The 19857-nt window shown below is 36.0% G+C and overlaps 1 protein-coding gene and 1 long non-coding RNA gene across 4 annotated transcripts; both read left to right on the plus strand.

Annotated features, from left to right (window-relative positions):
- Window positions 1-1750: 1750 nt before the first annotated feature.
- Window positions 1751-6008, plus strand: LOC117113696. The gene is made up of 4 exons (XR_004446241.1): window positions 1751-1927; window positions 3356-3427; window positions 4351-4401; window positions 5411-6008. It is a non-coding gene; the product is annotated as an uncharacterized LOC117113696 (long non-coding RNA).
- A 2632-nt stretch (window positions 6009-8640) lies between these two features.
- Window positions 8641-17320, plus strand: LOC117113697. 3 transcript variants are annotated; one of them, XM_033257116.1, is made up of 11 exons: window positions 8643-9245; window positions 10349-10402; window positions 10992-11045; window positions 11357-11410; window positions 11550-11594; window positions 12252-12305; window positions 13809-13973; window positions 14244-14336; window positions 15521-15628; window positions 15960-16004; window positions 17211-17290. In XM_033257116.1, exons 2-11 carry the CDS (start codon window positions 10384-10386, stop codon window positions 17273-17275), a joined length of 702 nt encoding a protein of 233 aa, XP_033113007.1. In that variant the 5' UTR covers window positions 8643-9245; window positions 10349-10383; the 3' UTR covers window positions 17276-17290. The 3 variants fall into 3 exon arrangements, with proteins under 3 accessions (XP_033113008.1, XP_033113007.1, XP_033113006.1); XM_033257115.1 differs by having other exon boundaries at window positions 8647-9245; window positions 15960-16016; window positions 17211-17317; XM_033257117.1 differs by lacking the exon at window positions 14244-14336 and having other exon boundaries at window positions 8641-9245; window positions 15960-16016; window positions 17211-17320.
- Window positions 17321-19857: the final 2537 nt, after the last annotated feature.

Genomic DNA, 19857 nt, shown 5'->3' on the forward strand with positions numbered 1-19857 from the left:
AGGCTTGACCCCTCCCTTAAATTTAAATTCAAATCAGCTGTCATACCCCCTGTCACAATATTTCTGGAGCCACCACTGGGGGAACATTGGCATTAGTTTACCTAGTTGAGTATCTCACACATTAATAATGACATTTTCCTTGTTTGGTTAGATACTTTTAGGACCCCTAAATTTTGACTCCTTTGGAAACAAACCTTCTGGTTTAAAGGGTTATCCAATGCTCCCTCCAACCTGTTTTCTGTTTCTAATGCATATAATTGTGTATTTCTTTTCTTTTGTTTGTATTCTCTGGTTTGTCTGATCTCTTTTTACCTTGTTGATGTTTTCCTCTGTTACTTTTGAATGGCTTTGTTTTGTAAATTTGTTCTATGTAATGCTTCTGTGAGCATGAAATAAAAATAACAAACTACTTTTCTGTTACAGGATTGCTACATTATGTCATGCAGTTTAAGTTTTAATCCAACAAAAACTCTCTTTGGAAAATAAATCTTTGTTTATTAAGGATCCCTACATGGAACCTCGAAAGTGCTAATCTGGCATGTGCTGATGATGTCATATACTTGGGTGTTAAATTCAGTAAAAATGTAAAAGGCAAAGCCCATGTTGATGATAGAATCAGCAAATGTCAGAGAGCTTTTTATACGTTAAAACATGGAGGTTAAAAGGTGCGGGCATGTGTAAATGTAGGTTCGTCAACTGATGTCAAGTTACAGTACATGTCTTGAACACTGTTTTGGAACCGATCCTGAGTTATGTGGCCTACAATGCATAAATTTAAGTGTGAGCTCTTTACGAGAGTTGGAAAAAAAATCCAGATTAAATTGATTAAAGCATCATTAGGCCTTCCAAATCTCTGTGATAATCTTTAAGATCGTTGATAGTTAATTTTGTGTTTAAATTTTTCACCCATTCTTGACGATGGGCTTGTGGAAACCGATGGAGCTGGTAGGGCTGAATACAACAGGAGCAATCCTTGCGAAAAAATCCCTGGTTGGGACACAACTCGTTTTTCCATTGTTGAAGCTTAAATTGGCTATTACTGCAGCCATTCACCTGGCAAATCTTTCTTGCACCTTTTCCACTCATTCTTTTATTCCGGAGAATAATGGCTTAAAGTATTTCACAAAAGAATTTAACAACAAAAGAAAACAATCGCTTCGCTACTCTACTTTACAGTAACTGTAATGTATGTAAAAGCATAGGCACTTCCGGGTATCACTGGTACACCGCGGTGTCGTTGTACCCCAGGCAAGGTTGCCAGGTTAACGAAAGTTTTCTATCCAATTATCGCGAAAATGGTGTATACAGCTCTTACTCATGGTCTTAATCCTGTCTCTTATACACATCTAGATGTGTATAAGAGACAGGTTCAATGGCAATTTGAATACAAGAATCTAAGTTAAGTTAAATGGCAATTTGAATACAAGAATCTAAGTTAAGTTAAATGGCAATTTGAATACAAGAATCTAAGTTTTAAAGTGTATTTAGATTTTCATAATTTTTACAATTTTAATATATAATCTATGGTAGGTGGATGGGCATTCCATAATTAAACATATTTAAAACACATCCTTATATCAACCGGGCCATCCATGCGACGTGCCCTATTAGTGGTAATGGCAGTAATTTACAGTCCTTTTTGAAACCCTTGTTTTTTTTTTGTAGGTGTAGGGGATCCCTGGGGACCAACTTAAAAAAGGCAATGAACGTTATTAACAACAAAAACAAGAAAAGGAGTTAGGTGCTTTTTTATAGTAGTAGCTTTTACTGGGACTAAACCTAATTGTCAGAATGACCGTAGTATCATGATATTATCAGGAGAATTAATTTATTTTAAATGATTTTAATGATTTAATTTGATATTCAGTTGTGGCAAGAAGTCCAAAACCAAAACTAAAAAACGTTTTCATTCAGTTAAAAGCAGAGGGTAAGTAAAAACATGAAGGTATTATAATACCTCCATGGTAAAAACACAAGTAGCTTGTAATTTGATGCATGCTACATTGTTTAATGGAGGAATAAGTTTAGAATGAAATTAAATTCATGTAAGAATTTAAACTAATTCCTCCATGATTGTATATTGCACTTGTCTTGGTGGAGATTAACCAGTGATGGTATCAAATGACAGATTCTATAGGACAATGTATTGTTTACTTGTGCTAAACAAAGGAGTGCAGTCATTTCATTAATGTAAAATTAGCAGAAAATATTGTGATTTAATGGTTAAAGGAATATATTGCTAACATAGCTGACATTCTGTTAAATAGATGTGCAGGATAATGCACATCTAAATGATAGGAAGCTTTTGATTTGTGCAACAACGTGACACTAGGACTGATTCACTCATGCATGACCGCCCTGTATTCTTTGCACAACATATATTTGGCCAAATTGCGTCCTGGAATTCACGCAACCCTGTGAACTGCACATTGTGATACTCATCAGCACTGAAAACATGCAAATGTTATGAATTTGTGGGAGAAGGGTTACTTACCGGGAGATATTTGCTTAATGATTTCCGGGAGATTTCTATGAGTTTTGGTACACTCTAGAAAGGTCTATTCACAAGCAGAACAACCCCACTGGAAATTTATCAATCAACTTTATTTCGGACTTTTATCCATGTAATAACAAATATAAATATAAAGATAAACCGCATTTATAGAAATTATAGAATACCTTTACAGATATTAATGCAATATAAAATGCCATTTAAAAAAACATTGAATATTTCAATATGCAACTGGCAATGCCTAAGACAGGGGAGTTTTCAGATGCAAAAATACTTGACATGACGTCTTACACTGATTTTCTTACCGACTTGAAAAACATAGTAACTTGCTGAGACAAACATGGTGCTAGCACTGCTTGCTTATGGTTTACTAATATCAGTGCATTATTGTAGCATACTCTTCAACCAAGAAGCGCTATATAAGACCAACATATTATTATTATTATTATTATTAGCCCACAAAATTACACATTAGAAATTCTTACATTAACTCCTGATTAGCATATTTTTATGCGTGAGTTTCACAAATACTGATCAACTCTCCAGCAAACGAAGAGGACATTAAAATATCAGTGTTTGGACAATGTGGTTTATTCGTTTTATGTCAATGGTCTATAGCTTAATTAAGAAGATTTTATAGTATGTATAAATCATATTATCAATGTATTTGGTATTTTTCTTTTTTTTTTTTTTTTTTTTGTTAATTTATATGATTTACAAATCATAGTAAGGAGAACTAATCCATCATTGCCAATAAATATACCAATGTCAAAGGTTAACATTATAGACCATTTTTTAAAATCTGGTCAGATTCTTAAATGTTCTTTATTTTTTTATTTATAGATCAGTACTGTTCATCCAAATCACAGAAAACCAAAGCAAGACTCCCTGATTTAAAAAAAAGTGTAAAAAAAGGTTTGTCTCATCTGTTTAAATTCCTTTGACCAGCATTTTGTTAGTACATACTCTCAGGGGAATGTTAGGCCAGTGGTGACACCATTGGGTTGGGAGGGGGTGGGAGCTCTTCTGCAATTTAATGGTGGCATTCCCATTTTAATTTCTATAGCTTCTTTTATTTTCCTTTTGAATGAATGAGTCTCTTCAGTTAGTGCTTTTATTTTATTCCAATTAATTGTCCAGTGATTTTACAATGTTCTGCTACCGCTGAATGTATTTTAACACGTTGATTTAAATGTTCCTTGACACGTGTGTCTAATGATCTTGCGGTTTCTCTGATGTACGATTTTCCACACGTATCACACCAATAGTTGGCATGCACTTTTTTATCAAGTATAAGTAGGGTTGGAAATTTGCAACATACAGTATTTTTTGGCGATTCCTTTCCGGTTTGTTGTGGGAATTGGCGCGAAAAATGGTGTTTGTATAAGAGTTATTATTAAAGTGGGTGGGGTGGTGGTTGGAAATTATGAACATATTTTGGGAGATTTATTTTATAGAAAGGATTTTGCGGTGGGTGGTTATTGTTCTTACTACTCTTCTATACTTCTTATCCTCCTCCTTCTTTCGAATAATGCCAAAATTTTTAACCCATTTAGGCAACCGGCCTATAGACCATCTATGGACTAAAGAGAGATTTGTTGTTAATAAACTTAAATAAGTGTATTAAATGACTATATTTAAACAAAGGCTAGTGGAAGAGCATTTCGAATCTATGAACAAGGGTCAAAATATGAACATAGGGTCAAAAAGCATTTCGCAAACACAACCAAGCCAAAATCTACGGGTAATTTTTTTTTTTTTTTTTTTTAAATGCTGACCAACTAACCCCAATATAAGTTAATGTGTTATGTTAATTATCAATTCCTCATCATTTTTAGGCCGTGGGAAATCATCTGGACAACTAGAAATTTACTATGAAGCGAAGATGCGTAAGTATCACTCATCAATTCATAATTAATTAATCATAATTATTAATTATTTGTACAATGCTATTTCAAGTGTTCTTCCATTATTTTCTTGTAAAAATTAAATAATATCAAGCAAAATTTATAATAATAATTAATAGTATATTAAAGCTTAAGGATCATTAGTTTAGAATAAATAATAACTTCATGGATGAATTTAAACTAATTCCTCCATGATTGTATATTGCACCAGTGGCAGTGAACTTGAACCAGTGATGGTATCAAATGACATAGATTTCTATAGGACATTGGATTGTTTATTTGTGCTAAACAATGGAGTACATTTAATTTCATTGGTATAAAGTTAGCAGGAAATATTCAGATTGGTTGTTTAAAGTAATGTATTGGGGTTTCCTTTTTGGGGTGTTGGGTGGGGTGAAAGATCGTGTTTGTTTAAGAGAAAAAATGAAACATATTTTTGGAGACATATAGAAATAGATTTGCAGTAAACAGACATATGCTCTGATTGCTCTTATTATTATTATTATTATTATTATTATTATTATTATTATTATTATTATTATTATTATTATTATTAATAGTATTATTATTATCATTATTTTATTATTATTGTTATTATTTTTATTATTGTTCTTATTATTCTTATTCCTCTTTAAAATTCTTCTTATTTTATTGAATCGGACATTGCTCGACTTTTTAACACATTTTAGGCCACCAGCCCATAGAGTAACCTTAGACAGAACAGAGATTTGTTCTCAATCTAGTAGCAACATTGAGAAACTTAAATACATTTATTAAATGATTATATCTAAACAAAGGCATGTGGAAATGCATTTAGAATCTGTTAACCTAGGGTCAAAATTATATTTTCCATTGCCCAAACACAAAACCAAACCAAATTCTAGGGTATTCTTTTTCCTCTTTTTTTTTTTATTTTATAAGAAATGCTGACCAACTGACCCTGATATAAGTTACTGTGTTATGTTATTTATCAATTTTTTTTTATTTGTAGCTCGTGAGAGATCTTCTAAAACAAAAGTAAATCTCCGTTCTTTAGAATTGGAATGTAGTAAGTACAGTGTCACTCTTACCAAATCATAATTAATTAACCATAATTGTTAATTACTTGTACAATGCTACTTCCTGTCTGCTTTCATTATTTTCTTGTAAAAACTTAATAATATCTAGCAAAATTTATAATTAATAAATAAATAATAATAAATTAAATATTAAAGATATAATAAGAATTATTGATTAAAGAGAGGATAATCTTGGCAGCATCAGTCTCAGAAGTGAAAGTTCAAAGATGAAGAGAGTTCCATAATTTTGAAAACTTACTTTAGCAATTTGAAGTTTAGTAGGTGAAAAAGTGAAAACCTACTTAAATGGCAATTTGAATACAAGAATCTAAGTTAAGTTAAAAGTTCAATGACAATTTGAATACAAGAATCTATGTTAAGTTAAATGGCAATTTGAATACAAGAATCTAAGTTTTAAAGTGTATTTAGAGTTTCATAATTTTTGCAATTTTAATATATAATCTATGGTAGGTGGATGGGCATTCCATAATTAAACATATTTAAAACACATCCTTATATCAACCGGGCCATTCATGCGACGTGCCCTATTAGTGGTAATGGCAGTAATGTACAGTCCTTTTTGAAACCCTTGTTTTTTTTTTGTAGGTGTAGGGGATCCCTGGGGACCAACTTAAAAAAGGCAATGAACGTTATTAACAACAAAAACAAGAAAAGGAGTTAGGTGCTTTTTTATAGTAGTAGCTTTTACTGGGACTAAACCTAATTGTCAGAATGACCGTAGTATCATGACCATTGTTCCCAAAACGGAACACCCCTTCGAAAAAAAATGGAACAGTCCGACCCAAGGCGCCACGTGCGAACCGTCTCCCTAACAAACGTCCTCATTCCCTTTTTGACGTTGTTCGAAGTCGGATACATTCTAGCCTTTGAAAATTACTAGCAGACTTTTCAAGCAATTCTGTTCTCCTTGGATTTATTTTTGCTTTGGATTTATTTTTGCCTTGGATTTATTTTCAACTTGTGGTTGACAAGATATCCTTTTTATTGTAGTCTCGTACGTATCAGTTCAAAGTTCTTCCCTTCGGTCTATCCACAGCTCCTCGGGTGTTTACACGGGTGGTAAAATCCCTAGGTGCAGTGTTCCATGCGAGAGGGATACGTATTTTCATGTACCTAGACGACTGGCTCGTGTTCGCAAATTCCCGAGCAACTCTGTTGCATCATCTCAGCATTGTCTTAGACATGACGGAAACAGTAGGGTTCATTATCAACCGGGAGAAATCGGTTTTGGTTCCCACGCAACTTCCGCTGTATCTGGGGGCGCACATCGATCTTGTTAGTTCAGTGGCGTTCCCCTCCACGAGTCGGATCCGCAAGTGCCAGCTAGCAATCACTCAGCTTCTTTCCCTTCCGGATTCCCCAGCCGAGTCGTGGCTGCGGATGTTGGGGTTTCTCGCGAGCCTGGTAGACCTAGTTCCTTATTGCCAGCTTCATATGCGCCCTCTTCTACTGCATCTGCTCGCGTTTTTCTCTCCAGCATCTCGGGACTTGTCAGCTCAGATTCCCTTGAATGCATTTGTCGCCAGGCACCTCCGGTGGTGGCTTCAGGGGAACGTGCTTCAGGGTTCCCCGACCCTCTCCCCGTCTTTCGCTCACGGAACGCGTCGTGGGGGACTGGTCGCTGGAAGAATCCACCAGTCACATAAACGTTCTGGAGCTTTTAGCAGTTCGTCGGTCTCTGGAGGCCTTCGTCGATCGGGCAAAGGGGAAAGCTATGCTAGTTCATTCCGAAAGTTCAACCGTGGTCTCCTACATCAACCATCAGGGCGGCACGCATTCACTAACGCTATGCTTCCATACATGGCAGCTCCTGCTTTGGTGTCTCAGCCATCGCATTCATCTTCGAGCAGCTCACATTCCCGGCCGACTGAATGTCCTCGCTGATGTGCTGTCTCGACGTCAGTTACCTCCACTCCGTCCGACGGAGTGGAGGCTGTGTCCGGTCGTGGCCCAGCATATTTTCAACACGTTTGGGCGTCCCAACCTAGATCTGTTTGCGACGAGCTCGAACACTCAGCTTCCGACGTTTTGCTCCCGGTTTCCGGAACCAACAGCGTGGGCAGTGGATGCCCTGTCCATCTCATGGGACGGGTTTTGGGCTTCGGGTTCCCGCCCTTATCGCTTCTTCCGAGGGTGATGGCGCACATCCGTCGCCCCCCATTGCAAGGTTCTCCTGATAGCGCCATGGTGGGCCCGCCAGGGTTGGTTCCCACTTCTGCTGAGTCTTCTCTTCGAGCATCCCTGTGTGTTGCCGGTTCATCCGGACCTTCTTCAACAGGCCCGGTCGTGGGTCGGCCTGAACCATTTAACATCGCTGAACTTGACTGTTTGGCCCTTATCCGGGATAATCTCCAAGGTTCAGGCATTCCAGATGGCCCTGCCGCCATCTACAACAGTCGCCTTAAGCACTTCCTCCTGTGGTGTACCGATCACGAAGTGGATCCTATGTCAGCCTCTCTGGGTCAGGTGTGTCTCTTTTTGCATTATCTGTTTGAGTCGGGTCTCAGATTCGCATTTGTTTGTGTCTTCAGTTCGGCCCCACGGGCCTGCTTCTGTTGATACCATTGCTCGCTGGGTGGTTTCGGCCATCCAAGCTGCTATGCGTCGGCTCGCAAGCCGCCGCCTGCCCACATGCATGAGGTTCGCGGCACGGCGGCTTCTTGGGCTCTCTTTTACGGGGTCCCCCCTCGCCGACATTCTGGCAGCGGCATGGTGGAGATCGGAGACTACATTTTCATCTTGCTACTTGTGGGATGTCTTGTCGACCCAGGCGTCAGTAGCGGCTGCTGTGTTGAAGCCGTCTCTGTAGGTAAGTCTTCTGGTTTCTGATCACGCCCGCCTCCTCTTTACGCTGCTAATCTGGCAATTAGTCGGTTATCCAGGTAAGTATTCACAAAGTAGACTACACAAATCAATCGTGATGTTGGTAGTCTATGAGTGAGATACTTACCTGGATAACCTTCCCTCCCTTCCTACCCTCGCCGTGATCGTGTCGATCTTTAGGGAATGAGGACGTTTGTTAGGGAGACGGTTCGCACGTGGCGCCTTGGGTAGGACTGTTCCATTTTTTTTTTCGAAGGGGTGTTCCGTTTTGGGAACAATGGCAATTAGTCGGTTATCCAGGTAAGTATCTCACTCATAGACTACCAACATCACGATTGATTTGTGTAATTTGATGCATGCTACATTGTTTAATGGAGGAATAAGTTTAGAATGAAATTAAATTCATGGAAGAATTTAAACTGATTCCTCCATGATTGTATATTGCACTTGTCTTGGTGGAGATTAACCAGTGATGGTATCAAATGACAGATTTCTATAGGACAATGTATTGTTTACTTGTGCTAAAGAATGGAGTGCAGTCATTTCATTAATGTAAAATTAGCAGAAAATATTGTGATTTAATGGTTAAAGGAATATATTGCTAACATAGCTGACATTCTGTTAAATAGATGTGCAGGATAATGCACCTCTAAATGATAGGAAGCTTTTGATTTGTGCAACAACGCGACACTAAAACTGATTCACTCATGCATGACCGCCCTGTATTCTTTGCACAACATATATTTGGCCAAATTGCTTCCTGGAATTCACGCAACCCTGTGAACTCAACGTTCTCGCATTCCCAAATGACTTCATGAGGACAGCTCGCTTAACATCCAGATGCTACATCTTTTATCAATTCTTTATCTTTTTTAGCTTCTAGGAAAAGTAGAATTAGTTTTGGCCGTCTTTCATTTATAAATGGTAAGTATCATTCTTATCAATGCATAATTAATTAATCATAATTATCAATTACCTGTGCAATGTTTCTTCAGGTCTTTTTTCATTCTTTTTCTTGTAAATATTTCTTGAAATCCACATATCCTGGAATTTACACATCCGAAAATGCTTATCAGGTCAACAAGGACACAAGTTCACATCCACACCTGTCCACTACTATATCGTATTGCACGTAAACACATTGGTAGTTGTCATCAGAATGCTAACTCCCATCTTTGAATAGAGTTTTTCTTATTGAGGTTTCTCGAAAGTGTCCCCTTGATTAGGAGTTCCACTGCATATCGAAGTACTGTAGTGTCTCGTAACAAAAATATGTTACTATTTGATAAGCATACTTATTAAAAAAAATAATTATCTAAAGTAGCTTTTCAAAGATTTGTTGATTTCCATCATTTTCATCTGACTGTTAATTATGACAGTGGTTGCTAGCACCTTTCTCATGTTTTGATTCGATAATGCCCACTATTTTAGCTAGTAGGCACTAAAGGGTAAATGCCCGTCAATAGTAGGTCTAGACAAATAAGGAGCACAGGATGCGAATGAGTAACACAACACCGTAAAGTTTCTAAAATTACAAGACCAAAACAATTCAACAAACATCTGTCTGACTAAGATTATAGTATGCTGCCGGCGCAAATTACTAACAATAGCTAATATGTTATCAAGTTATTTTATTTAAGAAATGTTTTTTTTTTCGATGTTTTCATAGGAATCTTCTGATTTTTACAGTATATAATTTTAACACTTAAGCTTTTCTGTATAATTTTTTTGAGATGAGACCCAGATGCAATCCAACTACACTCAACAATTCACTCACGACCCAAACTTGGGTTGCCGATGGGTTGCCGATGTTAGATCTAGAGGTGCTATGTACATAAAATTGTGTACCTAACCCCAGCCATGGTGGGGCTCATGTAGTGTAGAACCTTCATTTGTCATAGTTCTTCCCTGCACCCCCTCTATTTCAAATTCCTGGATTTTCCATTGTTCCCCAAGTTCAGTACAATAATGAATGCAGAACTTGAGACCGGTGATGTTTAATTTATTTTTATTATTGTATTAATTAGATTCAGCTCTCTCACGTCCATTGTCTGACCTTAGTATGAAGGATGAAGAAAATGGTAAGTATAAATAAAAGTGACTTGTACAGTATTATTGTGATCAGATATTCTTATTACTGGACAGCAGACAAAAACTAAAGTCTTATAGTGCCATGTCTGGTCATCTAGAGGTGCTATAATCATAAATTGTTGGGGCTGAAGTGATCTAGACCCCCCCCCCATCTGTGAAAGTCCCTTCCTGGACCACTCTATTTGGAATTCCTTGATCCGCCAATGACACCCGTGGTCCATATGTTCACTAGTCTTTATATGATTCATTGGTCAATGATCAATGTTATTTTTTTTTTAAATATTCTCTATTGTATCTGTAGATGCTTTTCTGTACTTTTCACTCACGACCCAAACCTGGGTCACTACCCATGGGTTGCCGATGTTAGATCTAGAGGTGCTATGTACATAAAATTGTGTACCTAACCCCAGCCATGGTGGGGCTCATGTAGTGTAGAACCTTCATTTGTCAAAGTTCTTCCCTGCGCCCCCTCTATTTCAAATTCCTGGATTTGCCATTGTTCCCCAAGTTCAGTACAATAATGAATGCAGCACTTGAGACCGGTGATGTTTAATTTATTTTTATTATTGTATTAATTAGATTCAGATATCTTACCTCCAATGCATATGCTTAGTATGAAGGATGGAGAAAGTGGTAAGTATAAATAAAAGTGACTTCTATTATTGTGATCTGATATTCTTCTTACTAGACATCACACAAAAACCACCCAAAAAAAGTCTTAGAAATGCCATGTCTGGTCATCTAGAGGTGCTATAATCATTAATTGTTGGGGCTGAAGTGATCTAGACCCCCCCCCATCTGTGAAAGTCCCTCCCTGGACCACTCTATTTTGAATTCCTAGATCCGCCAATGACACCTGTGGTATCATTGACTAGTCTTTATATGATTCGTAGGTCAATGATCAGTGTCAATGATCAATTTTTTTTTATTATTGTATTAATTAGATTCAGCTATGGCACAACCAACCCGAATGCGTAGTTTTGAGGAAGAAGACAATGGTAAGTAAAAATAAAAGTGGTTTGTATTATTGTGATCAGATTTTATTCTTATTGGAAATCAGACAAAAACCACTAAGGATGATTTGTAGGTCAATGATAAGTGCTATTTTTTTTTTAATGTTCTCTATTGTATCTGTAGATGCTGATGAGCCGAATCATAGTGCCTTTTTCTGGAGAGCCAGAGGTTTGTAACTGCTTTTGTTTTCTTGTAAATATTTTATCAAAATAAATTACTCTTTTATTAGTACTGTACTTCATTTTTACATTTACGTGCATACAAGTCGATAAGGAATTTGTATACAGAGAAACTGTGAAAATATTGCACTTTCAAGTTTCTAAAACTACAAGACCAAAACAATTCAACAAACGTCTGTCTGACTGAGATTATTGTATACTGCTGGCACAAATTAAAGACAATAGCCAATATGTTATCAAATTATTTTATTTTTAAGAAATGTTTTGTTTCGATGTTTTCACAGGAATCTTCTGGTTTTTACATTAATTTTAACACTTATGCTTTTCTGTATAATTTTTTGAGATGAGACCCAAATGCGATCCAACGACACTCAAAAATTCACTCACGACCCAAACTTGGGTCACTACCCATGGGTTGCCGACCGTAGATCTAGAGGTGCTATAAACATAAATTGTGTACTAACCCTAGCCATGGTGATGCTCATCAGGTAGTGCTAAGAACCTTCATTTGTCAAAGTCCCACCCTCCCCCTCTATTTCAAATTCCTGGATTTGCCACTGTTCCCCTATTTTCATTACAATAATGAATACAGAACTTATTTGGGACCTGTCATGTTTAATTTTTTTTTTATTATTGTATTAATTAGATTCAGCTAGGGCACGACCAACACGAATGCGTAGTTTTGGGAAAGAAGAAAACAGTAAGTAAAAATAAAAGTGGTTTGTATTATTGTGATCAGATATTATTCTAATTGGAAATCAGACAAAAACCACCAAGGACAATAACCACCAGACAAACACCAACCAAAACTGATTATACCATTGTTAAAGCGGGGTGGACAGTTGGGTAGACTTGTATATATCTAGCTATACAATAGGATAGTTTACATTCTGACTTCCTATTATACACTTATAGAAAAATACTTGCTTCCTAGCCTAGCCTACCATCCCACTAGGTACCCATTTATACTTAATTATTATACAAATTATTGATCGCACAGAACTCCTCAGATGTTATTTTCGGGCATATAGAATACAAAATTTTCCTGGGGTAGTGTTGTCTCTCGATCGCACCCCCTCTGGCCTTTCGAACATCTATGGATCTGCTCCTGATAGGGAGCTGTCGATTTGCACAAGGACGCAACTCTTGAACAGATTCAGCCACTGCACTACATAGATTTGGTCAAATTGCATTCTAGAATCCACACGACCAGGAGAGCTTAACATTTTCGCATGCACAGATGACTTTTCAGTGACGTCCTTACATTCCACATCCCACCACGTTATGGTGCTAACGTCCCAGACCTATTAAAAACTGATCAATAAATCAAAGACTTTCTAGAATGGATTGTCATGTTCCAAGGAAGGAATGATTAAATTTTGTTAACGATTTGGAGTAGGTGTGGATATGAGGGCTATATAAAGGGAACTTCCCAGGCCAGATGTTTTAAAAATAATAAATGTGGTAAAGACAAGCCAAACCAGTCACACATCGCAAATTGTGTTTCAGAGAAAATAGCAAAAACATACTAGAATGTAAAATTTTTTTTAATCTATTTTATTTCACTAAACTGAGGTTTATGTACAGTATGTATACATCATGCTGTGCTGATATTTTTCCCAATTTCTATGTTAAAACAACACTTTTAAAAGATTTTATGATTGTTTCTGCATGAGAAATGCCTGAAATCATAAACTTTGAAGGCTGATTTCTCATATATTGTTCTTTAAACAGCTGTATGCTTAAATGCTTGTAACTTCATAAGTAAATGTTGGATTTGAATGATTTTTTTACCATTTCATAGCTCTTATTTTACTCTTTAACCCTGTATTAATAACAACGAGTGACTGGTTTGGCTTGTCTTTGCCAATGCATCTGAAAACCTTTCTGGATTTTTTCATCATGGCTAAAGAAAATAGTATGCATTAGGGTGTGTATGTGGAAACCCTTAAAATTGAACGTCCCAGACCTAAATATCTCAAAGACTGATCAATGAATCAACTGAATGAAACTTTCTAAAATGGTCTGTCATGGTTGATCTAAGGAACAATGATCAAAGGCTCCCAGTAGCTACCAGATCGCACATAACTAATAATGCATTCATATGAGCCAGTTGGTTATGTTCACTTTGTAAGCAAAAGCTCTCAGTTTCAATGGAGATTGAGAATGTTTTTCATTCTTTAAATTTTTTTTTTCCCAAAAGGAAAACATGAATTGCTAATTAATACAGGAATGAAAGGTACGTCCTTTCCTCGACCACTACTAAAACAACAAATGCAAAGTGCCAGCATTCCACCACCGCCACCGCCTCCGCCTGGACAAAGTTATGCATTTCCATCAGCAGACGTGCCAGCCTACGATATTTCAGGTATGATTTACTGTACGTGCATTTACTGTGGCGTGCATTTTGATACTTGTAGTATGTATTATACTATCTTATCTGAGATTAATCAGTGGACCTTTCAGACTTGGTTCTATCAACCAAACGCCAACTCCCCTTCCTCACCGCTTGACCACTTGACACAGATGTATTGGGGCCTGAACCCTTGATTCAAGCCCTAGTCAAACATCTAGGAACCATGTAATATGAAATTGCCATATTTATTTTATTCTAATTATTGTATTTATTTGGTTTAAGGACCAGACCTGGCACTGCAACAGACTCGAAAGCTAGCACCACCACCTGCTTCATCTACACCTTTAACACAATATAGATCAGCATCTCCTAATTGTAAGTATAATAAGGAAGCTTTTGATTAAATATTGTAATCATGTATTATTTGTGTATCTTCTTGAAGAATTATATATTTTAATTTTTTTAATACATACAGTACTATAATTTAGTTATATGTTTAAAGTAACCTTGTATAATTTTTGATTTTTAAAACATTTACCTTTTTAGGTGTGCTTTGGTTAAAGAAACAGTCATAGTATCTTAATTAGAGAACAAAATGACAGTGGATTCTTGTTCTTTTTTATAAGAATTTACCATTGCCACATGAAAAATATGCAGTGCCGGATCAAGGAATTTTGCGAACAAAGGTGGCCCGGGGAGGGAATTTTATGTCGATCTCGCCTCTAGGTGGCTGGAAACTTCCTTCCACCCCCACCCCTCCCCCATAATTTTTTACATTTTCAAAATGTTGGGGTCTGCCTGTGATTTGTGTTATCTCATGTATATTTTTTATATTTTGTTTAGTATTAAAAAAAACTTACCAATATAAGACTAGTGTCATCTTTATCATTGTTATACTGTATAGTCATCACCATCATCATCTTCATTATTCACATCATCACCATTAAATAATAGATTTCAAACAAATTAAGGTGTTTTTTGTTTTTAAGCAAGTTTGATCAACCCAGACCAGTGGCAGATTCAAGAGGTGTGGGTGGTGGGGCCATCCTGAAAGTGCCATCTAGTGGTACCATACCAACCATGTTGGGGCTGAAGCAATCCACCATCCATCTGTTTTAGGCGAGTCGAGTGGCCGAGTGGTAAGGCAGGGGCGCCGCTGCTAACTACCTCCTTAACATCGACGCTGGCTCCAGCTGCTCCTCCCCCAGGGTTCGTTTGGTAGAACTAATTCTTCTCGGATAAGGACAAAAAATGGAGGCCTGTGTACACATTAGCTGCTATGATTCATTTCAGCCCTGTCGTGAAGTGATGTGAACATATCGGTACTATAAGCGCCTCTTTACAGCCACAAGGTAATCACGGACCACACATTGACACTGCGAGTTGTGGGTTCTCCTACCTTTTCCGTACATTCGCCTTTCCCTTCATGGGCCCTCTCTATTTCAAATTCAGCAGACCATGACAAATTCAGGTTGATTAATTTTTTTTTACAGGGCTCCTAAGATAAATTTAGGCTCAGCATTATTTAATATCTTAATCATTGTATTATTTAATTTAAGTTTCAGCCTCGGCCTACCCTACACTTAACCAGGTAGAACCAGTTAGAAATTCAGCCTTCCGTGAATCTGTAAGCCCACACAGCCAAGAAACCTTCAACAGTTGTGATAGTAAGTAAACATTTTAAAATGGTTGTTAGTTATATTGTAACCATTAATCATTTTAGTTTCTTACTGAAAAATCAAAATACACATAAAAAAAAACTGCTGTTGCTGATGTTTGTTATAGAGAAAAAGTATAGTATTATAGAATCAACTGACTATCAGTGTTGTTCCACTTTAAAAAATAAATTCCAATTGAGGCTTGATATTCACATTCTCCACATTATAAACTTTAAATTGATGAGTCATTTACTGGAATCGACTGACTGCTGCCAAAGTTAAGAGTGAAAGTATTTTTTCACCGTGCAGAGGACTATAAACTATAGTATTTTATTTGTAGATATATCATTTGAGTATACGGGACCCGGCTGTGCATCTCTCGGAGGTACTGGCAATGGTTTGTACTTCTTGTGTTTTCTTGTAATATAAAATGTTAAAGGCTGCGTTTATACAGCACTTATTACTTTACGTTTTGTTATTTTTTGCTGCGAACCTTGGCCCAATGTTTCCGATATGTTATTTGATGAGAATCAGATAATTTATCAGAAGCAGCTCCAAAATACTAAAAAAAATTAACTTTTGACCAAGGTCAAATTTCGGTACTGTACACACACAGAATTATTTTTTGGAACTTTAATTTGTGCGAATGTTCTCAGGCAACTAGGCCTATTATCAAAACACTTTAATAAATAGTGAGTAATTTTTTTCCGGCTTATTATTAAAAAAAAGACTTGACATCCACGGTGCAGCCCAGCTACCCTGGGCCTAGGTCTGACCATATTGTATATTGTACCGTAAAATACACCAATGCTGCATTCATTTTCGTTGATACTTCAAAATATATATATGTTATCTTTTTTTTTTTGTCTTAACTTTTTTTTTCATTTTCTTTCTTGTGTTTTCTTTTCTTTTCCTTACCTTTTCTCTCTTATGTTTCCTTATCTTTTTCTTCCCCTTTTCTTTCTTATGCTTCCTTTTTATTTTCATTTCTTTACTTTCTTATGTTTCCTTGACATATCCTTTTCCTTGTTAGTAGTATATTAAGAAATTTAATATTATTTGGCAATTCAAAATACTGAAGAAGAGTAAAGTACAAATTGAGTTTTTGCTTTAGTTAGTGAGTGTACTATTAATTAGTTAGTGAAGAATCTTTTTATTTGTGCGACGACGTGACACTAGAAAGGATTCACGCATGCGTGATCGTTCTATATTTTCTGCACAACGTTCTCACATGCGCCAATGACTTTATGTGATGCCATTACATTCTACCGTCGTCGTGAAATTGAAAGTTCCCTATTACTTTTTCTATAATTGCTGTTGCTGATGTTTGTTATAGTGGAAAAGTATTTTATTATAGAATGAAATATCAGTTGTTTTTTTTTTTTTCATAAAAAAAAAACAATTGAAGTTTGCCATCCCAAAACCTGCATCAGCAACCAAAAAATGATATTGACTTTTTGATATTCACATTCTCCACATTATAAACTTTAAATTGATGGGTAATTTACTGGAATCGACTGACTGTTGCCAAAGTTGTGAGTGAAAGTATTTTGTCACTGTGCATATTATTTTGTCTTTATTTTATTTGTAGATATACTATGTGATATGTTATCCCGTGGATCATCATCTCCCCAACTTGGTGCCAATGGTTTGTAACTTCTTGTGTTTTCTTGTAAAATAAAATGTTTTGGGCTCTGTTTCTGCAGGACTTACTACTTTACATTTTGTTATTTTTCATTGCAAACCTGTGCTCAAAGTTTCCTATATATTACTTGATGAGAATCAGATAATTTATCGGAAACAACTCCAAAATACTAAAAAAATTTAACTTCTGACCAAGGTCAAATTACAGTTCAGTACACGCAAAGAATTTTTTTGTACCCGTGGGAACTTCTTTAATTTGTGAAAATGTTTGTTAGGCAACTAGGCCCAGTATCTTTTCAGTCAGTCAGTCAACAGTAGATTTTCTTTGTAGCAAGTCAATAATCCAATCAATCCTGGGACTGTGGTTATTGGCATGAGTTGCAGAGTGGAAACACATTCTTCTTAGGTCAATATTAAAATTAGGATATTTCTCTTGGACAGATGATGAGAGCTCCGATCCCTGGACAGACAGGATTATTACCAGCTTTATTTTACATATTTGTCTATACTTAGTCCTATCCTCTTTTTCTTTTTCCGACCTTTAGCACATTCTCATCTGAGTTTTAAAGAAAAAATAGAATGATCCTGCCATCCTGCTAATCTTAATCGAGCTGATGGCCCCAACAAGCTAACCACCACCCACCACTACTAATTACATCTGCTATCTTGCTGTTATGTAAATATTCACGCATTCTTGTCATGAGCCATGTTCTTTGGACGATTATCTTTTCCGCCTAACCACCATTCGTAATGTCCTTATATAAATTTTTTTTTTAATTCAAAAAGTCCCTCTTGAATTTAATAATTTCCTATAAGAACCCCTCGATTTTCATCTACCTGTATTTCCGTAAGCGCCCCTTCAATTTCCACTCTGTTTTCATAAGCGCCCCGTTTAAATAAGCGCCCCATTTGAATAAGCACCCCTCAGAAAGTTAAAAAAAATATTGCCTGGGCGCTTATTCGCGCGAGTACGGTATCCACGGCAGATACAATGTTCAGCGGTGCTAATGACGCTACTATAAAAAAGACCTTAACGTTTGCGCTTGACATCCACGATGCAGCCAAGCTATATATATATTGTACCGTAAAATACACCAAAGCTGCATTCATTTTCATCGTCTTTTCAACTCTCCATAGCTACATATGAATGCAATGAAGCCACATTGTGACAGCACATTTCCCAGAGTATAAAAAGTAGTACTGAATTATTTCTTTACCTTTCCATATAGCACAAAAGGGTCGGTTAACTGCTTGGTCAACATAAAACGGATGTTTTCATGTTGAACACATAGCATTGTGGTCCATAATTTGCATTATGGGATAAAATATTTGGAGAGATTTTTACGATAATTTATCAGAGAAATTATTAGTGCTGCGGAAACAACACCTTTGCTAATTAAATGACTTTATTCTTACTTTGTTTTACATTCACATGCATACAAACATAATATAAGGTGAACACAAGAGAAACCTGGTCATTCATCCAAAATTGTGTTTTGCAGTCTGCCAAAACATGTCAACATATTTTAAATCTATTTTATTGCATCATCATAACCACCATCATGTATTATCATCATTACCTTTGTCATCATCATCATAACCAATTTTGTCATGTGAACAGCCATCATTATCATCATTACCTTTGTCATCATCATCATCATCACCAATTTTATCATGTCAACACCCATCATTATAATCATTATCAACATGGTAATTCATAAAATATTTATAACAATATGATATCTACTAAAAAGCAATGCCAAATAATGAAAATTATTGAAAGTTAATAGGTTAAAACATAATATTAATAATAATAATAATAATAATTATTATTATTATTAATATTATTATTATATTATTATTGTATATATACATGTTTGTCCTGACGCAAATCCAGTTATTGTCTATTCAATCACGACAATAACAATTACTATTATTATTATTATATTATTATTGTCACGTGGTACTTCAATGATATCAATTTAACATGAACAAAACGACACCCATCATCAGATAAGTTACAACAATCTGTTTATTTCTTTCCTTCTTTTCTTCAGTCATTCATTTGACTTACTGCAACCCCTTGTTTCGTAAAATTTATCCATGAGTCAGCATAATATAGAGGCTACCTATAAACAAAATGGTACATTTTTCTAGAGACACGCCCACATCGTATTTTACAATTAACGAGCTAAAATAATAAATTGCAATGTGGAATCCGGGCGCTTTAAACACTGGTTTCCACTGTTGGACAAGGTTCACTCTATGAACCTCCGTAATACCAAAGACTTCAAAGAATATAAATTCAAGAATATGAGGTTCAGAAATAGCCCCCTTCCGTATATGACATCCCTACTGAATAGCAAGTGAAGTCCACAGTGTGATTTCTTTTTCAGACAGTTTCTACCGCATTAGTTATAATTGGATTAGCTCAAGTGCAATAAATAATAATAATAATAATTGAAATTGAGAATAATAATAAATAATATTTTTTAATTTTAATACATAATTCAATTGTACATAAATCAGTAATTTTAAATAATATTGCTTTTAATTCAATGTATTTTTATATTTTCTACTTGTATTTCTAATGT

The sequence above is a fragment of the Anneissia japonica genome, unplaced genomic scaffold, assembly GCF_011630105.1.
Source record: "Anneissia japonica isolate Jap-2015-1 unplaced genomic scaffold, ASM1163010v1 scaffold2576_len324117_cov159, whole genome shotgun sequence".
Taxonomy (NCBI): Eukaryota; Metazoa; Echinodermata; class Crinoidea; order Comatulida; family Comatulidae; genus Anneissia; species Anneissia japonica.